The sequence below is a fragment of the Glandiceps talaboti genome, chromosome 3, assembly GCF_964340395.1.
Source record: "Glandiceps talaboti chromosome 3, keGlaTala1.1, whole genome shotgun sequence".
Lineage (NCBI taxonomy): Eukaryota > Metazoa > Hemichordata > Enteropneusta > Spengelidae > Glandiceps > Glandiceps talaboti.
In genome coordinates, this window is record NC_135551.1 from 13309342 (window position 1) to 13331706 (window position 22365).

General features: G+C 37.1%; 1 protein-coding gene across 1 annotated transcript; it reads right to left on the reverse strand.

The window, feature by feature from the left end:
• Window positions 1-1046: 1046 nt before the first annotated feature.
• Window positions 1047-17051, reverse strand: LOC144432899 (DNA mismatch repair protein Msh2-like). The gene is made up of 22 exons (XM_078121202.1): window positions 17016-17051; window positions 15785-15834; window positions 15067-15102; window positions 13967-14054; window positions 13338-13483; window positions 12394-12591; window positions 11613-11736; window positions 11355-11441; window positions 10750-10808; window positions 10359-10479; window positions 9490-9603; window positions 8540-8793; window positions 7900-8014; window positions 6955-7100; window positions 6561-6732; window positions 6002-6065; window positions 5397-5619; window positions 4726-4893; window positions 4495-4586; window positions 3459-3613; window positions 2249-2430; window positions 1047-1553 (listed from the first exon to the last, which is right to left on the reverse strand). The coding sequence occupies exons 1-22, from the start codon at window positions 17047-17049 to the stop codon at window positions 1392-1394; spliced, it is 2790 nt and encodes a 929-aa protein (XP_077977328.1). The 5' UTR covers window positions 17050-17051; the 3' UTR covers window positions 1047-1391.
• Between the last annotated feature and the right edge of the window lie 5314 nt (window positions 17052-22365).

Sequence of the window (22365 nt, forward strand, 5' to 3'; positions counted from 1 at the left end):
TGACTGTCAATCGGTGATTGCTCTGACAAATATCACTGTTTGCCCAGGTTTCGATCCCACAGGTTTGCGGGGTACAAACATTGTGATCTTTTGTTCCACTTGATCGGTAGTTTATTCAGTGTCTGGGTGGTCATAAGCCATTAATTCGGTAACATGGAATTTGTCCGCATTCAGGGGATTAGCCTAGATACATGGTTTGTGCCGGCCAATCCCGTCATGCAGTGGAAAGTGTGTTTTCATGGCTTGTAAGAAGAGGAAATTTGGCTAAGACAAAATCAGTCTCATGCCAGTGATATGTTAGTACTAGCCATGCAATTACAAGATGCCAACATGTTGGCCCAGTCATAATGGAATTTTGAGCCATGCTGTACAGAGTAGGGAAGTTTTTGCTCTCCTTTCCCTCCATTGCTGGTAACACACTATAACATATGTATGAAGAAAGTGGAGAACATCTATCTAAATACATTCAATGACATGAAACTGCAGTTTTAGAAAGTTTCTTACACAGTGGTCATGATTTCGTATTACAAGTGAACATTACCATAATGAGAATTTAGTGGACAAACAAGTATCATGCAGTTGAATTTTTCAGTAACAAATGAATAACTAAATCTTTTGATCTTATTCTTTCAGATTTAAATATGGGATGCAGTTTAGCGTTATTTCTGCCCAGTGACACCAGGCCAGAGTGATGAAGTGATTAAGGGAACCAAACATTTAATGTCTCATACACTTGGACATAGTGACACACTTTATCGATGTGATATTTGTTATTACAGAGGACAGATTTGATTGGTGACTCAAGGACCATGAGTTTTGGAATTACCTGTTAATTATAATGCTACAATTGAAGATATATTTAGGGAAGTTTATGTGCCAGTCTGTCTATTTGATTGTTGTATGTGAGTAGGAAAACTTGATGAAGAAGGGATGGGAAACACAAACTGTACACAGACTTGGAACAAAACATTCACACATTTATACCACCACTGTCACTCTTTGGCCAGAAAAAAATGTAACATGATGCATTCCTGTCACAGGTCATGATTATATTTTTATTTCTATTTTATAAAAATACAAAACATAGCAGTTAACTAGCTTTTTTGACATATGAATCAGTGATGTGTCAATCAAACTTTATGTTTCAAATGTTCCATCCACCAAACACTTTCAGATTGAAACTACATGTACTTGAGAGTGAATGTCAGTTAGATTACAGTTTGACCTCCAGTGCGTACACATGATTTGCATTAGGAACTGTGTTGCTTCACCTAACTGTACGTGAAATATCAACTTTCAGAGCCATTGTTTCTTGTCTGAATACACTCTGTCATGTCATACATCACATATCATAATAAAGGCATCTCTGTATTGTAATATTTCTTGAGTTTCTAGCATCCACGAGCCAAAATGTCCTCAACATACGGATTATTCTTGGCTTTCACATCACTTTTCAGCTTGTCTATTTCTTCAAGGGCCTCTTTGGTTGTCATGGTAGCCAATGGAAGAGCCTTCACTTTCGATAGGAAGTCTTTAATGATTTCCTCCCCATCCTGTCATAGAGAATAATGCAAAACAATCTCTCAAGACCACAAGAATTCACAATTTACCAAGGTGCTGGTAATCACGTTTACAGCTACACGTACAGGAAGATGTCACTTTTATTAACATGTGTTAATCTTCTATGTCATACGATTTATACAAATAAATGCAAAAACCATAGAATGGATCAAGAGCGGCCATCTTTACATGTTGTGGTTTTTACGGCTGTTGATATTTTATGTCAATTTGTTTTAGTAACTAAAGTCTCACTTCAGATTATGATTTAGGTTTATGTACAGAAAATATTTTGTTTGGCAGAGCTGTAGAGAGATTAGACTGCACCCATAATGGCTGATTTGTCAGTCTATAGGAAAACATGGTCCTGAACAAAAAGAGAGATCCCATGTTATTGTATGGCTCCACTGACAAGATAACACTAATGAGAGAACCTGGGATTGAAGCATTGCCCTTCAACTTTAAGGATAGCATTGGTTGAATTTCAAACTAGTTTTGTGACTACGCTACGATGACACGTCCCTTGGTTAGTTAGCTTTACCAAAGACTAGATTTGGACTGATAAAAACAAGACAAAATATTCTAAAGAAGAGAGATTCACAATTAAAGCACATGGGCCAGTATTGTGAGAGGGAGAACACAAAACGTAAAACCTGAATGGATAAAAAATTGATAGTCTAAGAGTCCTTACCTCTTTCGCCAGTCTTCTTTTCTTAGCAGCTGGTTCATCTTGGCCTTCCAGACCAGAATCAGATAAAGATATACTTTGATAGTCTTCTAACTCTGCTGCTTTCTGTTTAGCAAAATCTATCACTTTCTGTGGAAAATGTGCCAGTTCAGCTACGTGTATACCAAAACTCTGATCACACACACCTAGAATCAGGACAGAAATCTTCAAATTGAAGTCTTCAACTTTCAGATGTAAACTGTGATAATACACACTGTACAGTGAATGTAACATCGGCGCATAGTATACACTAGTGCATCAGAAGGCAATGTAAGAAATAAGAATGCTCCAGGAAATGAAGTCATTTTCATAAACTATGGGTTCTGTAGTGTCATTTCGCGATTTTACATCACCTACAATTACTTGCAATTTCAGTGAAACATCAAGTTGATCTTGTGCCTTTATAGGGTATCTTTAGTGTGGGCCATTGCATGATGAAAGTCAGCAGAAATAATATATTCATGGTTTGACAATGAATATTCATAAGAGATGTTTTACACTGAAGAGAATAGGCAGTCAGGACTCATGAATATTCAGTATGCAACTGTGATTATAGTATTTCTGCAAACTCTCATGATGCAATAGGCGACAGCAAAGATACCTATAAACATAAAGGAGCATGATCAACTTGATGTTTCTCAGAAATAACCTGTAATCCTGTGTGATGTAAAATCATGAAAATACTCCAGAACCCATAGTTTATGAAAATGTCTCTATTTCCTGCAGTGGCATTCCACTTTATAAGTTGTTTGAGATTTTACAAATTCTGGTAAGGTTAATTTTGTAGAGATTATGGTATACAGTACGAAAATAAGGTAATACTATTATTTATACTCATCACACACACACTACTGTTTCCAAATTCCATATACCCGGGTTCCTAAACCTCAATGTAAACACTGTAATTAGCATAATGATGCCCAAACCAAACCTAAATGTCATTTGTCAGGAAAATATAATGTTTGAGAAATTTAACACCAGGTAATATGTGTTTTATTGTTATATGTATATGGTACATATAAAATGAAACATGCATTGATTTTGCGTGTAATGAAAAATTTACAAAAACAATATTGTGTAGAGGACTCCTAACACGAGATTGATGCGTCAACAGAGAACTTAAATTGATTCATTAAGAGTGCGGGCTGCAGTTGGGTAATTTCGGACACATTACCTGGTTTGACTTTATATAATAGAGTCAATGTATCACCAGTAGTCAGGGCAGTGACATGTCTGTTATTCACTGTAGATACCAAGTCAGCTAGTGATGTCAACTCGTGAAAATGAGTGGCAAACAAACAAAAACACTTGATTTTAGTTGCTATATACCTAGAAGAGGAAAAGATATATATACTTAGGATATAATTAATCCACTCTCTACCAGGAGAGTTTTTAATTATACACAAAAAACTATGACTGTAAGTTGAGCAACATAACATTAAACTTTTGTGTACAAAATTACAGTATTCTCTAAGGAAGCACACATGCTACAACACATTGTTGGTGAATGTAACAGATTCTATGTATTATAACAAGACAAGGGTGTTCAACTGAAAGCTTTCTCTCTCCCTATGCCATTCATTATATAAACTATTTGACCAATCATGTATACTTTGGACAGTCCCTTCAAATATCTGTCAACAGTGTAGGATATATACAGAAACCCTTGATGTACCCCCCCCCACCCCCACCCCCATCAACATTATTAGGCCTGAAATACACTTATCAACCTAGTAAAAATAGTAATAATTAGAATAGCACTTGTATCACAACCAAAGGTTTTAAATCGACGGTACCTGAAATAGATTATTACTGCCATGGCTCATCTTGAAAATAATGAACATTCAATTTCCTGGTCGACACCACAACTTCCACTCCATGCAATTCACATGCATTATTATAAGCGTGTTTGAGAATAAGTCGACCTTATTGTTCTATGTTGACTCTCTAGCATGACATGAAATGCTATTGTGGGTGCTCAGAATTACATGTACTTATGACTAACATGAACAGGTGAAACATCACTGGTAAGTAATTATAGAACCCTTGGTTGTGACACAAGAACTAGTTATTACTTTATATGGCCTGTTTGGAGTTGACTAAAATCTATCTACCATTTCTGATCATCTGAAAATTTTTCAAGCAGTGATACACTCTTCCTAATGCTGACAAAGCTTTATATCACATGGTCATATGATACCAATACTTACTCTGATATAGCCCATGCAAGACCGAAGCCATCATATGTACTTGTCCCTCTACCAAGTTCATCAATGATAACCAGTGAACAATCAGATGCTGACTGAAACAGAATCAACAATACACATAATTGCATTGGAGTATCAATTTACTGCTACACATACAGTCTCGCTAAGATTCACAACACAAATGTGTGCAGGGACTCTCATGCACATACAGCTCTTATTTATTTACCGACTCACCCGTAAAATGGAGGCCGTTTCCAGCATCTCTGACATGAATGTTGATACTCCTTTGAGTTGACTATCGCCAGCACCAACTCTGGCTAGAATGCAGTCTACGATGGTTACAGTAGCTTCACTACAGGGTACAAAACAACCCAGCTGTGCCATCAATACCACCACTCCTACCTGGTGTCAAAGGTTAAAGGTTAAATGTTAAAGATCAAATAAAACATAACAGAGACAGGAGTCAAATTGATGTACATAATGAGTACATGCATGCAACTATCGCAATAATAGTATACAACTATACGAAAGACTGCGTTTTGACTCTATGTTGATTTTAATCTACAGATGTGATTCCGTGTTGATAATCATTGAGCCATCATAATCCTTACACACTAATCTCATTTTAATACACAGTTGGGTTTTTTCTGGGATTAACTCATAGGCTTTTCCATATTTATCCTAGTATCACCAAATATTTTTTCTCCTTTATAATTTATAATTTTTATAATTTCCTCCTAATATTTTTTTAACAACTGCTTATTACTGTGACTCGATTTTTAACACTAATAAGTTTCAGTGTCCAGAAATATCATAAAGTTCAACCAATCTACAAGTTGAATACAAGCATGTTGCTTCTATTACAGCGCCCTCTATGGCAAACCTTTACTGAATTGACCACTCACTTGTCTGATGTATGTAGATTTACCGCCCATATTAGGACCAGTGATGATATGAAACATCTCCTTATCTTTTTCAAAATTAGCATCATTGGGGATGAAAGCTACATCATCTTGTACTTCTATACAAGGATGTCTGGCTTCCTCCAATCGGATTACACCATCTCCTTTGCTCAGTACAGTAGGACGAACATATGGGATTGGTGCATTGGCTGACACACAGGCAAAACTATACAACAACAAAATGTGAATGTACCTGTTAAATGTACCACAGTTTGTAATTATAATAAACAGCAAAGACTGAAGAATATATGTAACTCAGAATTAACGAGTGTCGAAGAAAAGGGTTGTACATACATACATACATACATACATACATACATGAATGCATGCACAGACACTTGGACATGGGCCATTCCTATAGCCCCCCCCCCCCCCCCCACTGGTGTGGAAACAGTGAAACTATCAAAAGGCTGTGATGAAGCTGTTCAATATGATGAGAGTGCATTAGAATAGAAAGTGAGCCACTGTGTGGTACCATAGAGTTATTGACAACACTTTACCATTGTTGAGCTATGAGTAAACCTGCATGTATTTGATATATTACATACCTGACAAGTACGTCAAGTTGTGATACCATGTCATTGAGTTGTTGTAATGGTTCTACATATCCAGCTATAATACAAAATGGAAAAAAAACAATGAATCTGTAGTGATTTTTGTACTACTTGTATATCCAGAAATCGACAGAGAGAGAGAGAGAGAGACAGACAGACAGACAGACAGACAGACAGACACAGAGAGAAAGAGACACAGACACAGATGGACAATAAGTCAGGCAAAGATTGAATAACAATGAGACATACATGTCGTGTTATATACATAAACAGAGACAAAGAAAGAGGTAAACAGGAATATGTAAAATTAGGGGTTATACAGCATGTAGACCATAGCAAAGAAACATTACATAGATAAAAATATATCAAGTCTATAAAACAATCTTTTGATAAGGACTTGGAAAAGAAGCATTGCACATCAGTCACAAATGTTTACCTTTCTACAACCCCCCCCCCCCCCCCTTCTATCAAAGTCCCCCCCCCCCCCAGCCCACAATTTATCCATACATTCTTAACTCCGATATTGTGTGCTCCGTCAGTGGAAATCTCTAACCTGCAATGTTGACAATTTCCGTGACAACAGCTTTCTGTGTTTCATTGTACGAGTTCTTCGCTGCCATGTACTCTTCATTAGTAGATCTAAGTGTAGTGTTAGTAAACCTCACTCCGTTCTTGTTGGTATCTATGGTGATATACTTCTTGTTATTTCTTATAATCTTCTCTTCCTGCAAATGATACAATTCTTTCATTAGTTGGAAGCCAAATTTCTATATTTTTTGCTAATCAATAATATGTATAAAAACAAATTTGAATATACCTCACTCATTGCACTCCTAAAAACGGGGTAAAAAAAGAAAGGATAAAAAGGATGGATAAAAAACAAAATAACAGTTATATTACTTATGTCACGTGATTATTATATCTATCATGTCAAAAAATTCACTAACCTTGCGTGTTACCCTGAAGAAATATCCTAGTTGAGAATTGGACTCTAATTTGAGTATCTTGTTTGCTTCAACACCAAGGTCTCTAGCGGATTTAGTCAACTCTCTCTTGATTTTGTCTTCCAATTCATCGATCTTCTCTCTCAATGCTGTAGCAGAGAGTGTCAAAGGGAAAGAATAATATAACAGTGAAACAACTGGACAAGAAAACTTGATACACAGTTGTATTAAAGCTAGGGAGTTTGGCTTACGTTAGGACTGGTTTAGTTTATAACTGTAAATACATGTACTGGACTTGGGACAGTGTTAACATGAACCAGATTTATACTGCCAAAGACAGGAGGTCCACTCTCCTGCATGTGGCTAAAACGAAAAAATCAGACATTGACAGCAAAAAAAACATAACATATTAAATAAGGGACGATAGCACAATGTCACACAAGCTCAACAAGCAAACTTCATTCATTTGGGAGGGGAGGGGGAGGGGGTCTGGCAGCAATGTGATTGCTGAACTTCATTTTTACACTTCTAACGAAATTTTGAAAACTTTCACGCTTCCAGTGATAACGACTTCTGTATTCACTACTGAGATGTTGATAAATTGATAAAATATTACTTCAAAATGTGCTGGGTTTTTGGGTTTACTATTTAAATACAGTGCTGGGTTTCCGGTAGTATTTTGATGTGTATACTTTATGTCCTTAACAGTAAACAGGTTCACAAGTTTATCCATGATTTTACATTGCATCGATTGTAGTGGTGTGACTGCTACAGTTTTCATCATAGTTTACATCATATATAAACGTGTGATGTCGCACTTGTGAACGTTCATTCTGGGGAGGGGATTTTGTCCTAAACAAATGATGTTCTTTTACTGAGCTTGTGTGACATCATGCAATTGTCCCTAAATAAATACTAATTTGGTAGGAGACTTCAGGTCATACTCACCTTGTAAATCAGGATCAAAGTCAGGTTTTATCATGTATTCATGCTGCTCAATCAAGTTCATGTCCAAGGTAGATTCTATCATCTCTTGAAACTTTGCAAAGTCTAGCAACAGCTCCTGTTAAATATTAAATCAATTCAAGACAATAGCAATCAAGTTAATGACCAAATTTGATAGCATCACTAATTTCTTGAAAGCTACATCTAATTCAGGAAATTATAACTGTTGTAACTGAAGAACGTGCACTGAAATACACTACTATGCTTTTGGCAAATTTTCATATACATATGAGACTTTACAATATCTTTAGCAAAAGACAGAATATTTCTGAAGTCATACTGACTGTGCACAATAATGATACAATAAAGTTCGAATGACCAGCGTGAAAAGAATAGACACAACTGTGATTTTCAAGACAAGACACCCGTATATAAACAATTACACTCTTTGAAAAGTTCAAATCAAACAATCAACAACAAGTGTGGTATCTGATGTAACTTTTTATATAGAGGGGTCGAATCAATTGAGTTTATCTTGAAAATCACAGTTGTGTCTATTCCTTTCATGCTGAATTTCAGTGTAATTCCGCTACAGAAAAAAAAGCAAGGTCAGAGGTCAATCCGTGAACTTTGACACTTTTACCTTAAAAGGATTTGAGAACACCTCCATCAGTAGAGTTTTGTGTTGGCCATCATGTTTTTCTAAAGCTTCCACAAGATATGGGAAGTAATCAATAGCTTGATAGATACGATAGCAGTCTTGTAAGGTGGCTTTCTTTCTTTGAAACTTCTTGGCAATTCTTTGGAAATCTGGGATTCTCTTCAGTTGTTCGTCTTGTAGAGTCTGTCTCAACTCATTGTCTTCAAAGAATGCCTCTACAATATTCAACCTTTCCTCTGAAACAGAAAAAAATATCACAGAAAAACCACAACATAGCCATGAGAATACTGCTGTTTTTGGTCTACTGTTACTTGTTCCCAAAAAAGATCATCACTTCCGACAAGATGCGAAACTTTACCCAAATCTACTCATAAACAAATAGGCTGTAGATAATACATGTAGGAAAGCGAGCTAAATTGTAAAGGCATTGCCATCTAATCTCTGCATCTGGGCTTCCCATTCAACCATCAAGATTAATTGAGTGTGTGTATGTGAGGGTGGGGATGGGATAGGGGTGGGGGTGGGATGGGCAGTATTATCCAGTATCATAAGGTGTCATCTTAGATTCATGTGATGCTTACATATATACCTAAATATTTATCAAAAATGTGAATTTTAGTGAGTACACGTCTGTGTGCATGTGAGTGTGTGCCTGTATATGTGTATGTGGGTGTGTACATGCATGTGCATGTGTGTATCTGTAGAGGGTTATTTCATTAGATTATGTGATCCACATGATATACTCCACCCCCCCCCCCACACACACACACACACACACACACACACACCCCACCACTACCCTTTTGCTTTTTAACCAAAGAGAGGTAGTTTAATCCACTCAACCAGTAATCTTTGGGCTGCTGTCATATTCATTAAGTGTGTATATGTATTGGGGTGGGGGTGTCAATACTTGGGATGTTAGCAATACTTACCTATTTTATTTTTATCCATGAGAGGTTGTTTGACCCACTGAGCCAGTAACCTCTGACCTTGAGCTGTCCTACATTTGTTTAATAATCCAAGTAAACACATGGTCTTGTTACCACCTAGGAGAGAGAGACAAAATAACATGTATATATTTATCAATGGGACTTGCATTCATATCTACAAAATGTTCATGCCTTATAGCTTATCATTCAAATTTCCTGGTTAGGTTTTCCCTCGGGAGTAAAATGGGTGACTTTGAAAACTGGCATCAGAGTCAGTCAAAACGCTACCTACCACCCCCATCCCTACCCCGACCCTCTGCTGTGTTCTGGTATATTGAGGTCATACATTAAGATAACAAGTCACCTGTTCAAGCATGTCAGAGTTATGGCTTTGGACATGGAAAATTCGCAAATAAAATGGCTGCCAGGCAGCCATATTGGATCGTATCACGTCAACAATGAATATGCACATGTATGTTATAGAACACTGTCCTAATTCCAACTTTCAATGAGATCTGTTCAAGCATGTCTGAGTTATGGCTTTGGACAGGGAAAATTCCCAAACAAAATGGCCGCTAGGCAGCCATATTGGATCGTATCATGAAACAAATTGACGTGCATATGTATGCCATAGTATCTTGCCCCTGTACCAAGTGTGAAAAATTGGTCCAGGCATCTCCAAGAAACGGCTCCGGGCGGACGGATCCCAATCCATAGGTCGACTAATAACATACATCATTCTCATAGCTAGATAATAATTAATTATATTATAATTTATTCAAATATGTTGAGAATTTCGAGATGCATGTCCCTGATGGACACAGAATTAAAGTACACGAACCAGCAAAACAATAGCAAATCTTATCACTTACCATCTAGACTACTTGGTAAGAGGTTGAGTGCCCTCACAGCTGCAGCATCTAGTCTCATGTACTGATTCAGGTCAAAGGTCATGAGTTCAAACTGTCCAAAGTTGCTTTCGTCGCTAAGCAACTACGAAGAACAAAAAGATGAAAATGCATTTTTTTATTTCTGTCATTAGTTTCTTCTTTATAAAAAGATATGCTATAGTCTAGAAATGGTGTGGATGATTTGCAGTAAGAGGGCAAAAATCTATGCATTGTCTCATGACACCTAGAACTGAGATCATTACAATACTAATTGTATGGCTGATATGAAGACCAAGAACAAAATTTACAACAAACTTTGTGTTACAGTGATTTTGGCATTATGACCTGTAGTGAAGAGAATAACAAAACTTACCTCTAAATATTTAATCAGGGCTGACAGTGCAGACATAGCATGAACTTTCTCCATTTCAGCTACGAACACAAGATACAATACATTTTTAGAACATATTTGTATAGGTGTGACAACATACTCTTCCATACAATATTATAAGTAAATCATTAGGCCCTAAAAAAAAATTGCCACGACAGTGGTCCAATTACGCTCAATATTAGAATAGGTATATATATATTTTTTTCATGTCCAGATCAGGTAGTTGATATGTTTTCCGTTGTTTTCCAAATGGTCTCTGTGTTATTGGTTTCTTCTCATCAGAGGTGCAACCATTACAGATTGGATGTCTTATAGTTTTATATTGTCATTTTAAAGTTATGTCAATTTCCGCATCCTCTCTTTCTCGCAAGACTTGACAATTTTCGTATTTTATTTAATTTTTCTCGAATACATCAAAAAAAATGTTTAGGGTCGGCAGTAAAAAACTAGGTGGGTGGTCAGGTAACCGGAACCAAACAATCTTTTTTCTTAGACCTTATATCCATAAAAAAAATTCAAAACACTTTCTAGTTGCAGCTAGTGCAGCTTTAACAAAAACACTGTAGAAATGGATGTTGCCAACTCACGTAATGCACTACTGTTTGTCTGGTCTTCTTTCTTGGACTTCAACAGTCTGTTCAAATCTTGAACGTTGTCCTTGACACTGAACTCAGCTGTAGATAAATGAACACAGAGTAAAAGAACTGACAGAGCATAAAAACTGACACACAGAGCATAAGAACTGACAGACAGAGTATAAGAACTGACACACAGAGTATAAGAACTGACACACAGAGTATAAGAACTGACACACAGAGTAAAACAATGCTGTAATAATGCTGTACCTTTCTTTCTTTCGGTTATAAGCAAACCACTTCTTTCAAGGATTTGTTTAAGTTTGTTCATTTCTGGTCCGCTGTCTCCAGAGGGCAGTACACACTCCTTGGGTCCAATCTGAACGATAAGTGCCTATGTATGTAATAATTAATAAATGAAATATTAATCAACAATAAGAATTGTACACTCTAGTGACACCCTATCAGAAGTCATTTGCTAAACATCTTCAAACCAAGAAATTACACTATTTTTACTGGGTACTAGTATTACTTTTTTTTAAATTCTATATTATAACATGGGAAAAATTAAAGTCTGCAAACTAGGACCTCCTAAGCTACTGTACACAACACAAACAATTTGGCAGAATGACAATTTTGGATGTGTTAGGCACACTTTAATGTGGCAGATGGTGCATGGGGAAAGTAGACACTACTTGTACATAACTTATCTGACTGGCCTGCCACATTCTGTTGGTGACAGCTGGAAATCCCAGGATATAGAAATATGACAACTTATAAAGTATGTTACCGGGACCTACATGGGTGTACTTTCAGGAAGTATTTTTCTGCATATATTCAGCTAAAATAAATCCAGCACTGAACAACTCATGCCTACAATTAGTTAAGTATATAATACATACAGTATTACTGGAACTTGTCATTTGCCCATCTCAGTTGACACTAATGGTTAGACATCTAGTACAATATGATGACTAAATGACCCAGATCTTTTTTGAAATACATTGATGTCACAAAATTATCTCAACATCAAAAAATTTATAATACTCACCTCAAGATTGGAGAACTGCTCATTATCTGGGAATTCACACACTCCCATTTTCCTAAGTGTAGCATCAGCATAGGCAACACCAATAACTCTCTGTCCATTCTCATTACCCAACTTGAGCGATATAACACAAGCTGAAGATGACATCTCATTGTTACCAAATAGAATTTCTTCAAACTGTGTTAGGTTTCCAGGAGATGCCTAACAAACAAAACATTATACATGACATAAATTTATGAATGTAAACACAATTTCAGATAAAAAATGCCCCCTGTAGTTGAAAAGTTGTTGTGACAATTGAGGTTTGTTTTATGGTAATTCTTAGTTCTCATTTTGTCAAAAATATACAGTTCTTTATATAATACCAAAACTTAACCCTCTCGGTCAATTTGACACTTATTGCTAATACATTGTTATAATAATACTGTACAAAACTTATATATATTGCCATAAACCCAGACAGAGTCTGCTCAGAGGTGCTTTACAACAACACAACAAAGTGCATTCAAAGCATGGCAGGTTCAAAATCATGATCAACAGCAACTTCCTGTGACTCACACAAAATGTGTCATTCCCCATTCCATACTATATAGTGATTCAAGAAAATATATTCATTGGTAAAATCCAAACAAATGCAATAAGGGTGCCAGACTGCAAACAGGCAATTGAGAATACAGCGCCCTCACTCAAATTGGGGGTATCATCACCTCATTGTACCATTTCATAAGAGCTTTGTCCTTTGATATTCTGTAGAAGTGTAACTCAGGGATGTTTTTCATATTGTTCAGACATCAAGGAAAGTAGTAGTGTTCTATGATTAACTGAATAACCTATACCATACATACCCCCAAAGTACACACAAACAGGAAGTACAGTGCCACCATGGCAAATTTTGGAAAGGCCTATTGATAATGTACTGTTGTTTAACAAACAAATGCATTGCCTACCTTGTATTCTACAATCCATTCATTGTTCTTACCAGAACCTTTATTCTTGTAAACCTCAACCCTGTATTGTCTGATGAGTAGCAAGTCTCTCACCAAAGATTCAAAGTTCATTTTACTAAGAACCACAGACTCTAACTTTTTTGAACCTTAGATGAAGAAAAAAAAAAGAAGAAAATGTTATGATATATTTTTTGGTAAAAAATATAGAAGAGCTGTGACATTTCATTTCACAGTTGTTATAATACTTTATTAATCCAAACCACTGAAATTTGGAAACTGAAATATGGTGGCTACTTGTGTGTCCTTGTGTTGAAACAAGACAAAACTGCAGTAACCAGGGAAAAAATCTGTGGTAGGGTTCAAAAGAACATCACCATTTGCATGCACAGTTTTGGATCATTTTTAATAGTCAAAAATCTAGCCAATGATGGGTTGTGTCAAACCCAGACTGCAGTGCTATAAGGCTCACCAGCTAACTGCCACTGATAACCTTTGCTATAATCATCACATGAGAATAACAATAGCAGAGTCCCTTTAGGATATTGATATCCTAGTTCGTATACAGTATCGTTACCATTTATATCATGAATAAGCCTTTGGCTATCAATTTAGTATAGTGTGTACAATACCTGTGCCAAGATATTTGATAACTCCAATGGTCTTAAAAACCTCTTTGGCTGCAAACAATGCATCAGTTCCATGACATGTGTAGTATTCCTATTGACAGGAAATACATATAATGGTTGCTTTATTTTGATAAAATAATATATGCATTTCTACACATTTCACAATAAAATGGGAGAGAAACCTCCTAAATGTAGAGGAACTATAAACACTAATAAAACCTCATGCAGAATGTGTGTATAAAATGTACCACACATACAAAATAGGTGAAGTGTTTCAGCAAGGCACGGTCCCATTATCACTATGTTTTACGACCTTTGTACATTTTTTGTAAATGAGAATAGGGAAATGTAAAATTTACACAACATTCTACATATTAAGTTATTGATTTGAAGAGGAATCCCACCATAGAGGAAGAAAGGGTAGGCAGTTGTTATCAAGATACTGAAGACTTGACTATTGTCATAAAAATTGCAGCGTTCTCTTTGAACAAAGTACCAAGGGTGTTGTTTCATTTCTCAGAACCCTTTTGTTAAAAATTATAAATTCAAGAAATCCATACTTCAGACCCTTCCATGTTGTTATGCAAAATGATATAGTAACAACCATGAGACTCTGCATAGTCACTATCATCAAGTACAGAAGTTGGTACTCATCACAGAGCCCTCTATGGTTAACGGGCTGTAAGGCTGTAAATTGCTTCTCAACCTGACTCTGTATAGTCAACAGTGTGTCCTCTAAGCCAATTCGACGCGCCACTGACACACACAATTTCTAGTGATGCACCAAAACTTAGTCTTCCCCTATCTCTTACTATGTGGTGACTCACAAGGAATGCCAATTTTTCCCATTTTGACTCACAACAACAAAATTTGGCTATCATTAGAGGGCACACTGATAGTCAAAGATACAATTTGGCTTGTCTTTATTGTCAGAGTTACTGAGAACCATATATGGTAGTTTGGGTACCTCTTGTAGGTTTAAAGAATAAATGTATACTGCACATATACAGCTAGTACAATACTGTAAAACAATGATAATAGATTATACTTCACAGAAACTATTCTGATTTGCTAAAACTTTGCTTTTAAAGATTAATACTTACCGTCCTGTCAAATACCCTGAATGTTGTATCAGGTTTCTGTAAAGTAAACACAAGAAGAAATATTCATTACACATACCTAACTAATGTTATCAAACCTATGCATGAAAACAATAGCAATTCATAATTAATACAATAATTTTACATGTTATTCTTCTTTTCTGCAAATTTACAAGTTACACCTTTGTCATCTACAGAAACCAATTTTGCCTTTGTTTTTTCTGTAGAGTATTTTTGTTAAGGGCAGTAAGCAGGTAAAATCTATTGGGGTTGCCAAACAAAATTATGGTGGATAGTATGGGAAACTCTGCAACCTTTACCCATTTCCCACTTTCTGTTACCGGGGTTCCCAACCCTTAGCAAAAACACTGCTGTACACTACAGAGATATAATGGTTCACTGATATACAATCACATAAATTTCTGGAATTAAAATAAATTTTCATATCATTTTCTTCCATGTCATTCAGTTATTTGTTCTTTTAGTAATTTGTTATTGCTACATTCATTTTGTGTCAACTACCTTGTTGCTGTGTGGCTTGTTTTACTTGTTGATATGGCATTTTTTTACTTGTCAACACATTGACCATTCTACAAAATTTCGCATTTCAAGATTTTTCAGCAGTAAGTTGTCAAATTCAACTAAGTAGTTTCCTGGAGTGGTTTGTGTCATGTATGAACCCCTCATGATATCACATGGTGTTGAAATGAAATATTCTCACCTCAGACATGGAACGGAAAAAAGATATAAATCCCTGTTCCTGTACATTATCTGTAAATAAATAAATAAATATTTAAAAAAACAACAACAACAACATTGAACAATGATGCACAGATAAAGTCTATTTGTATGAATGGTAGTCGTAATTGAAGAAATATAACACTACGAGCATTCCCCCCACCCCCCCACCCAATAAAATACTCTGATCCAAGTGTCACAAATTGTAAATTGTACAACTTTCACTTTGATACTTCTCTATAGCCTATCGGGAAGATACGTTCAATAATCTACTGTCACATATAGTAAACTGTCTCATCAACTTCATGTAGTCTACCACCAGTATTGGTATGGACATATATATAGGTATACTCTACAGTTTACAGTTGCATAATACAATTCTCTGTACCTGAAATAGAATATTACAGTCTAAGGGCATGATAAAAAATAATAAACAATCGTTTCTTTTGGTCAACACCATTGCTTCTGTTCCATGTGCTACACAAACATTACTATATGCACTTGTGAGAAGATTTGACTGTCTTGTTCTATTTTGACCATCTACTACTGTATGAGGTAAGGTATTATTGCAAGTACCAAGGATTAATTAATATATTATCTCATTCAATATTGTACTTTCACATGTAATGTATTGTCCTATTTAATATATGCACATCTCCATGACACATCATGTAACCAGTTTACTGTCACCATGCAGCAGCCTAGTCTAGGTGCTGACAGGGACCGTATTACCATGGATCTGTTATTGAGATATGTAGTTAGTTACAAATAATACAATGTACTTCATCACTCCACTATGAAAAATCTCAAACTCAGTTATTGAGTCTTTAAAGAAAAACAGGGCACAATGAGCAGTTTAAGCATTATAGTCAGTGTGTCTTGTTACGCTTTAAGTTTAAGTCAGTACACAGTGCATACATGTAGTTCAGCATGTTCCTATTTTTTGAGGGGGGGGGGGGGAGAGAGAGCAATTACCAAGATTCGTGTACATGGTAGATACTGGAGAACTTGTGGTGATGGCAAGCTACAGCCAAAATACTAGCCCACAGTCCCTCTCTAATTAATTCATTTGAAAGTTGTAGTTTACTTACAAGGGAACAATTTTGGTTGAGATTCACACCACTAAGCATTGTCATGCAACATTAACGTACAAACTTCTTCAATAGAAAAGAGCTGACGAAAGTGTAAAATTGCTGAAACATTGATTTCCTTACCGAGCGAGAGTTGCTGATTCGGCTGAACCGCCATGTTGACGATTTCAAATACCTCACAGTGAATATCAACACAGTTGTTACAGACATTGTGATTGGCTGTAATTACTGAAAGAGCAAAGGTCATAGAAAACTCACCACTGAAATACTCGGTTACATTTCGACCATGTGGCGTAAATTTGGCGCGAGAAACGCGCATGTATAAAATAATGTGTCTTTTTACTTTGTGGTGATTTTAAAATACATTTCATAAATAGTGAATGTACAATTTATGAGTGTTCAGAATATTATGATGTTTTAAAGGGTGTCATTGTACAAAGTGTTCAGAAAACATCTTTCTGGGTGTTCAATGTTGAGGGCGCTCAAAATGTGCTGACGGTGCTTGGTCAGCAATTTTCACACAATAGAATTCCTGAAGAAAGCTATTTTTGTACGTTGCCAGGTCTATAAATACGGTGGGTGACGACGTAATCGTCAGTTGCTTGCTGTGTACCTGAACACTATGGTACCGTACGGAACGGTCCAAGGTGTTTGGATGGCTGGCGCTCACTCGCTTACTTCAACGATGTATCTGAAAAGACAAGAACGAATACGTCGGTAATACTTCGGTTCTGAGACGTTTTCTAACGTCTCAACCAAAACCCTCTCTCTGGTTAGGGTGCAAACTTTAACCAGGGGAAAACCAAAACCCCAATCGGCTTGAAGGACCTGACTGTCATAAGCGGCCGTGCAGTCACTCTTACGAGTGCTAAGCGGTGACGGTCAGGTTTGGATGGCCCCCACTTGGACAAAATCGACAGGCGAGTTCATTTTAGACATCCTCGCTTCGGTTTTGTGTTTGCGGGGGAATTTGATCATCGATGGACGGACAGATTCGTTTTAAACTGTGTTGGTTGGAAAGAAGACCGTGAATGAAGTACGTATGTACCAACTCCTTTGATACCTGGCAAGATGGGCATCACATAGGTAGGTATGCGGTGTCGGACTCTTAGTAACAGTTTAGTCTGAAAATATTCACATGCACGTCTTCATGGAGACCAGAGCCCTACTTGCTGGAGACGACTTTCTCCGGTTTAAAGCCTGGTGACGCGTGACCAAGCAATGTAAAGAGCTTGTGGGTGTATTTGTGTATGAAGCCAATGAAGTGCAATCAGAACTTGGCGTTGTGCTAGTGTACATTGTGCAGGATCTATGATCTTGGTAACTATGAAAAGCTTGTTGTTTTTCTACTTTTCTACCACAATTCTACATACTTTGTTAGAATACCAATAATTATGTTTTATGTTTGTGGAGCCCTTGAAATTGGCCTGTTCATGTGTTCACTATGATGAATCAAGTGAAATGGACAGATGAATATGTGAACACCATGCAGTCAATGTCATCGATCGTGTGCATAACACTCTAGCATAGGAGGAGAAGAAGGGGCGCCATATTTGTAATAAATCGCGTGACATTTGCAGTCACCGTGGGAATAATAAAGTTTTGACAACCTGCTCCAGTGACTATTTCTTCAAGCACTTGTACACTAAAAGGTCGCTTTCTAGACAATTCGGGACCAGCCTGATTCGGCCCTGGTCTATTCGGTACCACTTTTTTTGTTACCCTGGACGATTCGGGACCACTACCCTGGTCGTTTCGGTACCACAACAAACATCATTAGAGTTTTATTTTTCTTATCTCTTTCGTTCATTGTTCTAAAGCACAACCAAGTTTCTACTTAGAACATTTTAGTTGTGTTCAGTTTTGTATTTTTCAGATGATCTACGCAGCGAAAACTACGATGATATCGTTACCCTGGTCGATTCAGTACCACGATCCCTGTACTTGACAAGGCAACGCTATGATTCGGCACTATGTGACTGTTTTCATGTTTCTACTTAGAAATGTTTAGTTGTGTACAGTTTTGTTTTTTCAGATGATCTAGGCAAGCCCACATAATGACCCCTTACTTGACAACGATTCGTACTTTTTGTGTTTGCCGCATTAGCTTTTGTTTTTGGCGGCAGATCTATCATGTTTTCATTAGCATAATGAGTTGACACGCACAGCATAATTTTTGCGCAAGGCAGTACTTGTTTTTTTATTTGCTAAATTCTTTATTGATGACGCTGTGAACACTTAGTAAAGTATTCTAAACTCAGATACATTTACTCCCCCCACATAGATTCGCATCTATCAATGGCTGTTTCAATTGTATGTACAGCGTTTTTGAATATTTAATGGAAAATAAATTAATTTTAACTTTAACACAGTCGGCCACGTAATAAGGGTGGGGGGGGGATAGGCTGTGCTCAAATGTATACATTTCTACTTGTTATACATTATAATACTTGCTTTTAATTGTACAGATGTTATGAAAATGTAGAAACTTGGTTGTGCTTTACAACAATGAACGAAAGAGATAAGAAAAATCAAACTCTAATGATGTTTGTAGTGGTCCCGAAACGACCAGGGTACTGGTCCCGAATCGTCCAGGGTAACAAAAAGGTGGTACCGAATCGGTCAGGACCCGAAAAGACCAGCACCCAAAAAGGTCGAGTTTATTTTAAAATGCTATTTCATTAATGATTTTGTACGAAATTTCTTGCTGTTACATGTGTAAATGTATGTATGTATGTATGTATGTATGTATGTATGTATGTATGTATGACAGAGAGAGAGAGAGAGAGAGAGAGAGAGAGAGAGAGAGAGAGAGAGAGAGAGAGAGAGAGAGAGAGAGAGAGAGAGAGAGAGAGAGAGAGAGAGAGAGAGAGAGAGAGAGAGAGAGAGAGAGAGATCTGTATATGTGTTTGCTCTCACGTGTATATGTTATTCGTACTTTCAACTTTAATCTACGAATTCACGAAACAGTAGGCAGTACCGCTAGGGAGCCTTCAGTAATTACAAGGTCATGATAGTTGGGGGATTAGGGGTGCCATTTTTTTTACATTCCGTTCTCGGAGGCTGGGAGGTCCAAAATTCAGAAAATGGGAAAGGTCACAAGTTTAATTTCTTTGACGTATTGTCTAACTTTTTGTGAGGTTGGCATCCCATCCCTGCCACCGACCCTACATCCCACTGCAGCCAAAACGGTTAGAGTCCATCTGACAGTATCGGTGGACGTTACATTGATATGTTACCTTGAATGGGACTAATGAGGCTAAACAACCTTTCTGAGTCACAAATGGCACAAAACAAATATTTTCTAAGAAATACAGCTGATAAGCTTTGTCTCACGTCTCCAAATGCTGAATGTCACGTACGTTTTTCGTCACTGTACGTTTGTTCTTTCATTTTCTGTATGTAGTATTGATGAAATATTGATTATTATATCAAATTATTAACACTGATATTCGTTTATATTCAAACGAAGTTTTTAAGGTGTCAAGTGTGTCCTCGAGTAATAGCGTTACCCCTCGTGGTCTTTGTTATTTTTATGAGGTGATCATGGGTCATACTGCTTCAAGTGTCCAACGTACATTGCAGTTTTACAGTATCAGGCTTGGGTTGTTTGTAACTGCGTCATAAGTATGGGTGTTTCCTTACCACGTCGCATATTTGGGTGAACGTTCACTCTTGTATATACAGAGACGGTAATATGTCGGATATATGCATTGTGTTTGCAGTATACATGTATATAGATGGGAATTAGCAGTGTGCTACAACCAATTCACTGGTAAACTTGGAGAGAGTCTACAGCTATAAGGCCCTGGTAAGGCCTACGTACAGCGATATTGGCATTTGTGTACCCTTCTGGCGTTGTGCACTGCTACAGTATATATTGATTGACTACAATCACCATATCCTCGACAAATCAAAGCCATAATGTCGTCTGCAAGTTTGATCACTACGTACTACTTAAAAACTCTTACGATATTCCTGGTTATTCCATTCTTCCTGTCCGGTGTGAGTCAGCAAAGGATTGTACGCCATCCAAGCGATGTCACTGTCGACGTTGGTGAAGATGTAACACTTATTTGTACTTTTGATAGTGTAGAAGCTAACCAGACACTTGTATGGTATATGGACAACACAATTTATGCTTTTGATGAATTTGTTACTAATCGGCCTGGAGACAACACTCTACGTGTGTTAATAGATATTGATCGTAACCAAGGAGAGTACAATATCACTTTTACACGAGTAGTTCTTGACGACAATGGGTTGTATAAATGTGGTGCCCACAATGAATCCACCGATTCTTACATCTGGTCGAATGAAGCTCAGCTGACAGTACCAGTCAACTTTAATGAACAACCGAGTGATACCTCTGTAGTTGAAGGTGAGACTGTTCAGTTACCGTGCCGTGTAAATGACATGCCTTCTGGAGCTCATGTGATTTGGCAAAAAGATGAAATTGATATTACATATGATCACTTTATGTTAGGTCAGTATGATAGAAATCGCCTTTACGTACAATGGGATAATGCTACAGGAGAGTATAATCTTACCATCAGTAATTTCACATTAAACGACACTGGCGTTTACAGATGTGGTGTGAAGTTTGAAAATGGCGTCTACCATTGGTCAGAAACTGCAACAATGACTCTAACAGAAGATAGAAGAGCGGCCACTACTTCATATATCATGACTTCAAGATCAACGGTGACTACAGTGACTTCTATGGTAGAAACAACCACTGTTTCTTCACTCGACACACCGTCATCACTAGTAACATCTACGGTGCAAACAACCACTGTGCCTTCTAGGTCAGCAATAACTACAGTGGATTATGATGAGTCAACAACTACAGAGAGTGAATTATTAACCACCACAAATGTTGTCACATTAAGGAAAACTAGTAAACCTAGTCCTTCAATACAACGTGACGTGGTGACATCACCAACAGCCACTAACAGCGAACCTGTACCTGAAACACAAACTCGGGAAAGTGATAATACAGCACAAACAATAGGCGTCACACATAAACACACTACAGGTTCACAAGGAAATTCCTCAGAAGACGAAATTGAATTTTGGATCATTTTGTCATCTCTTGTGATCGGAATGTTTGCTCTTATAGCTTTTGTCGTAATATTAATTATCATTTTCTCTCGACTGAGAAAAAAGCGGCGGCTGAAGAAGACAGAGGAGTACTCGCCCAAGACAGACATGTTTCCACTTTATGAAACAGTTGGAACGATACCTCCAAGATCATATTATGATGTCCCCAGAACGAGTCCTTACGCTGCTTTGGTCAGAGCAGATACAGAGAGTACATATGAAAGTCTTACTACTGCTGTATCCGGCAAAGACACAGGTGATAACAAGAAAGATGCCGTTAAGAAAAATACAGAAGGGCTTGCCAATGCAGAACTAGAAATTGCAAATCCAATATGACATAAGTATTTGATATATATTGGATTCCCAAACA

Coding starts and splice junctions, on each gene's coding strand:
- LOC144432899 (XM_078121202.1), bottom strand. CDS start 17,049: ATGGCGGTTCAGCCGAATCAGCAACTCTCGCTCG. Junction 8,794..9,489: donor CATGGATAAAAATAAAATAG/GTAAGTATTGCT, acceptor TTTCTGTTTCAG/AGGAAAGGTTGAATATTGTA. Junction 4,587..4,725: donor AAACGGCCTCCATTTTACGG/GTGAGTCGGTAA, acceptor ATTCTGTTTCAG/TCAGCATCTGATTGTTCACT.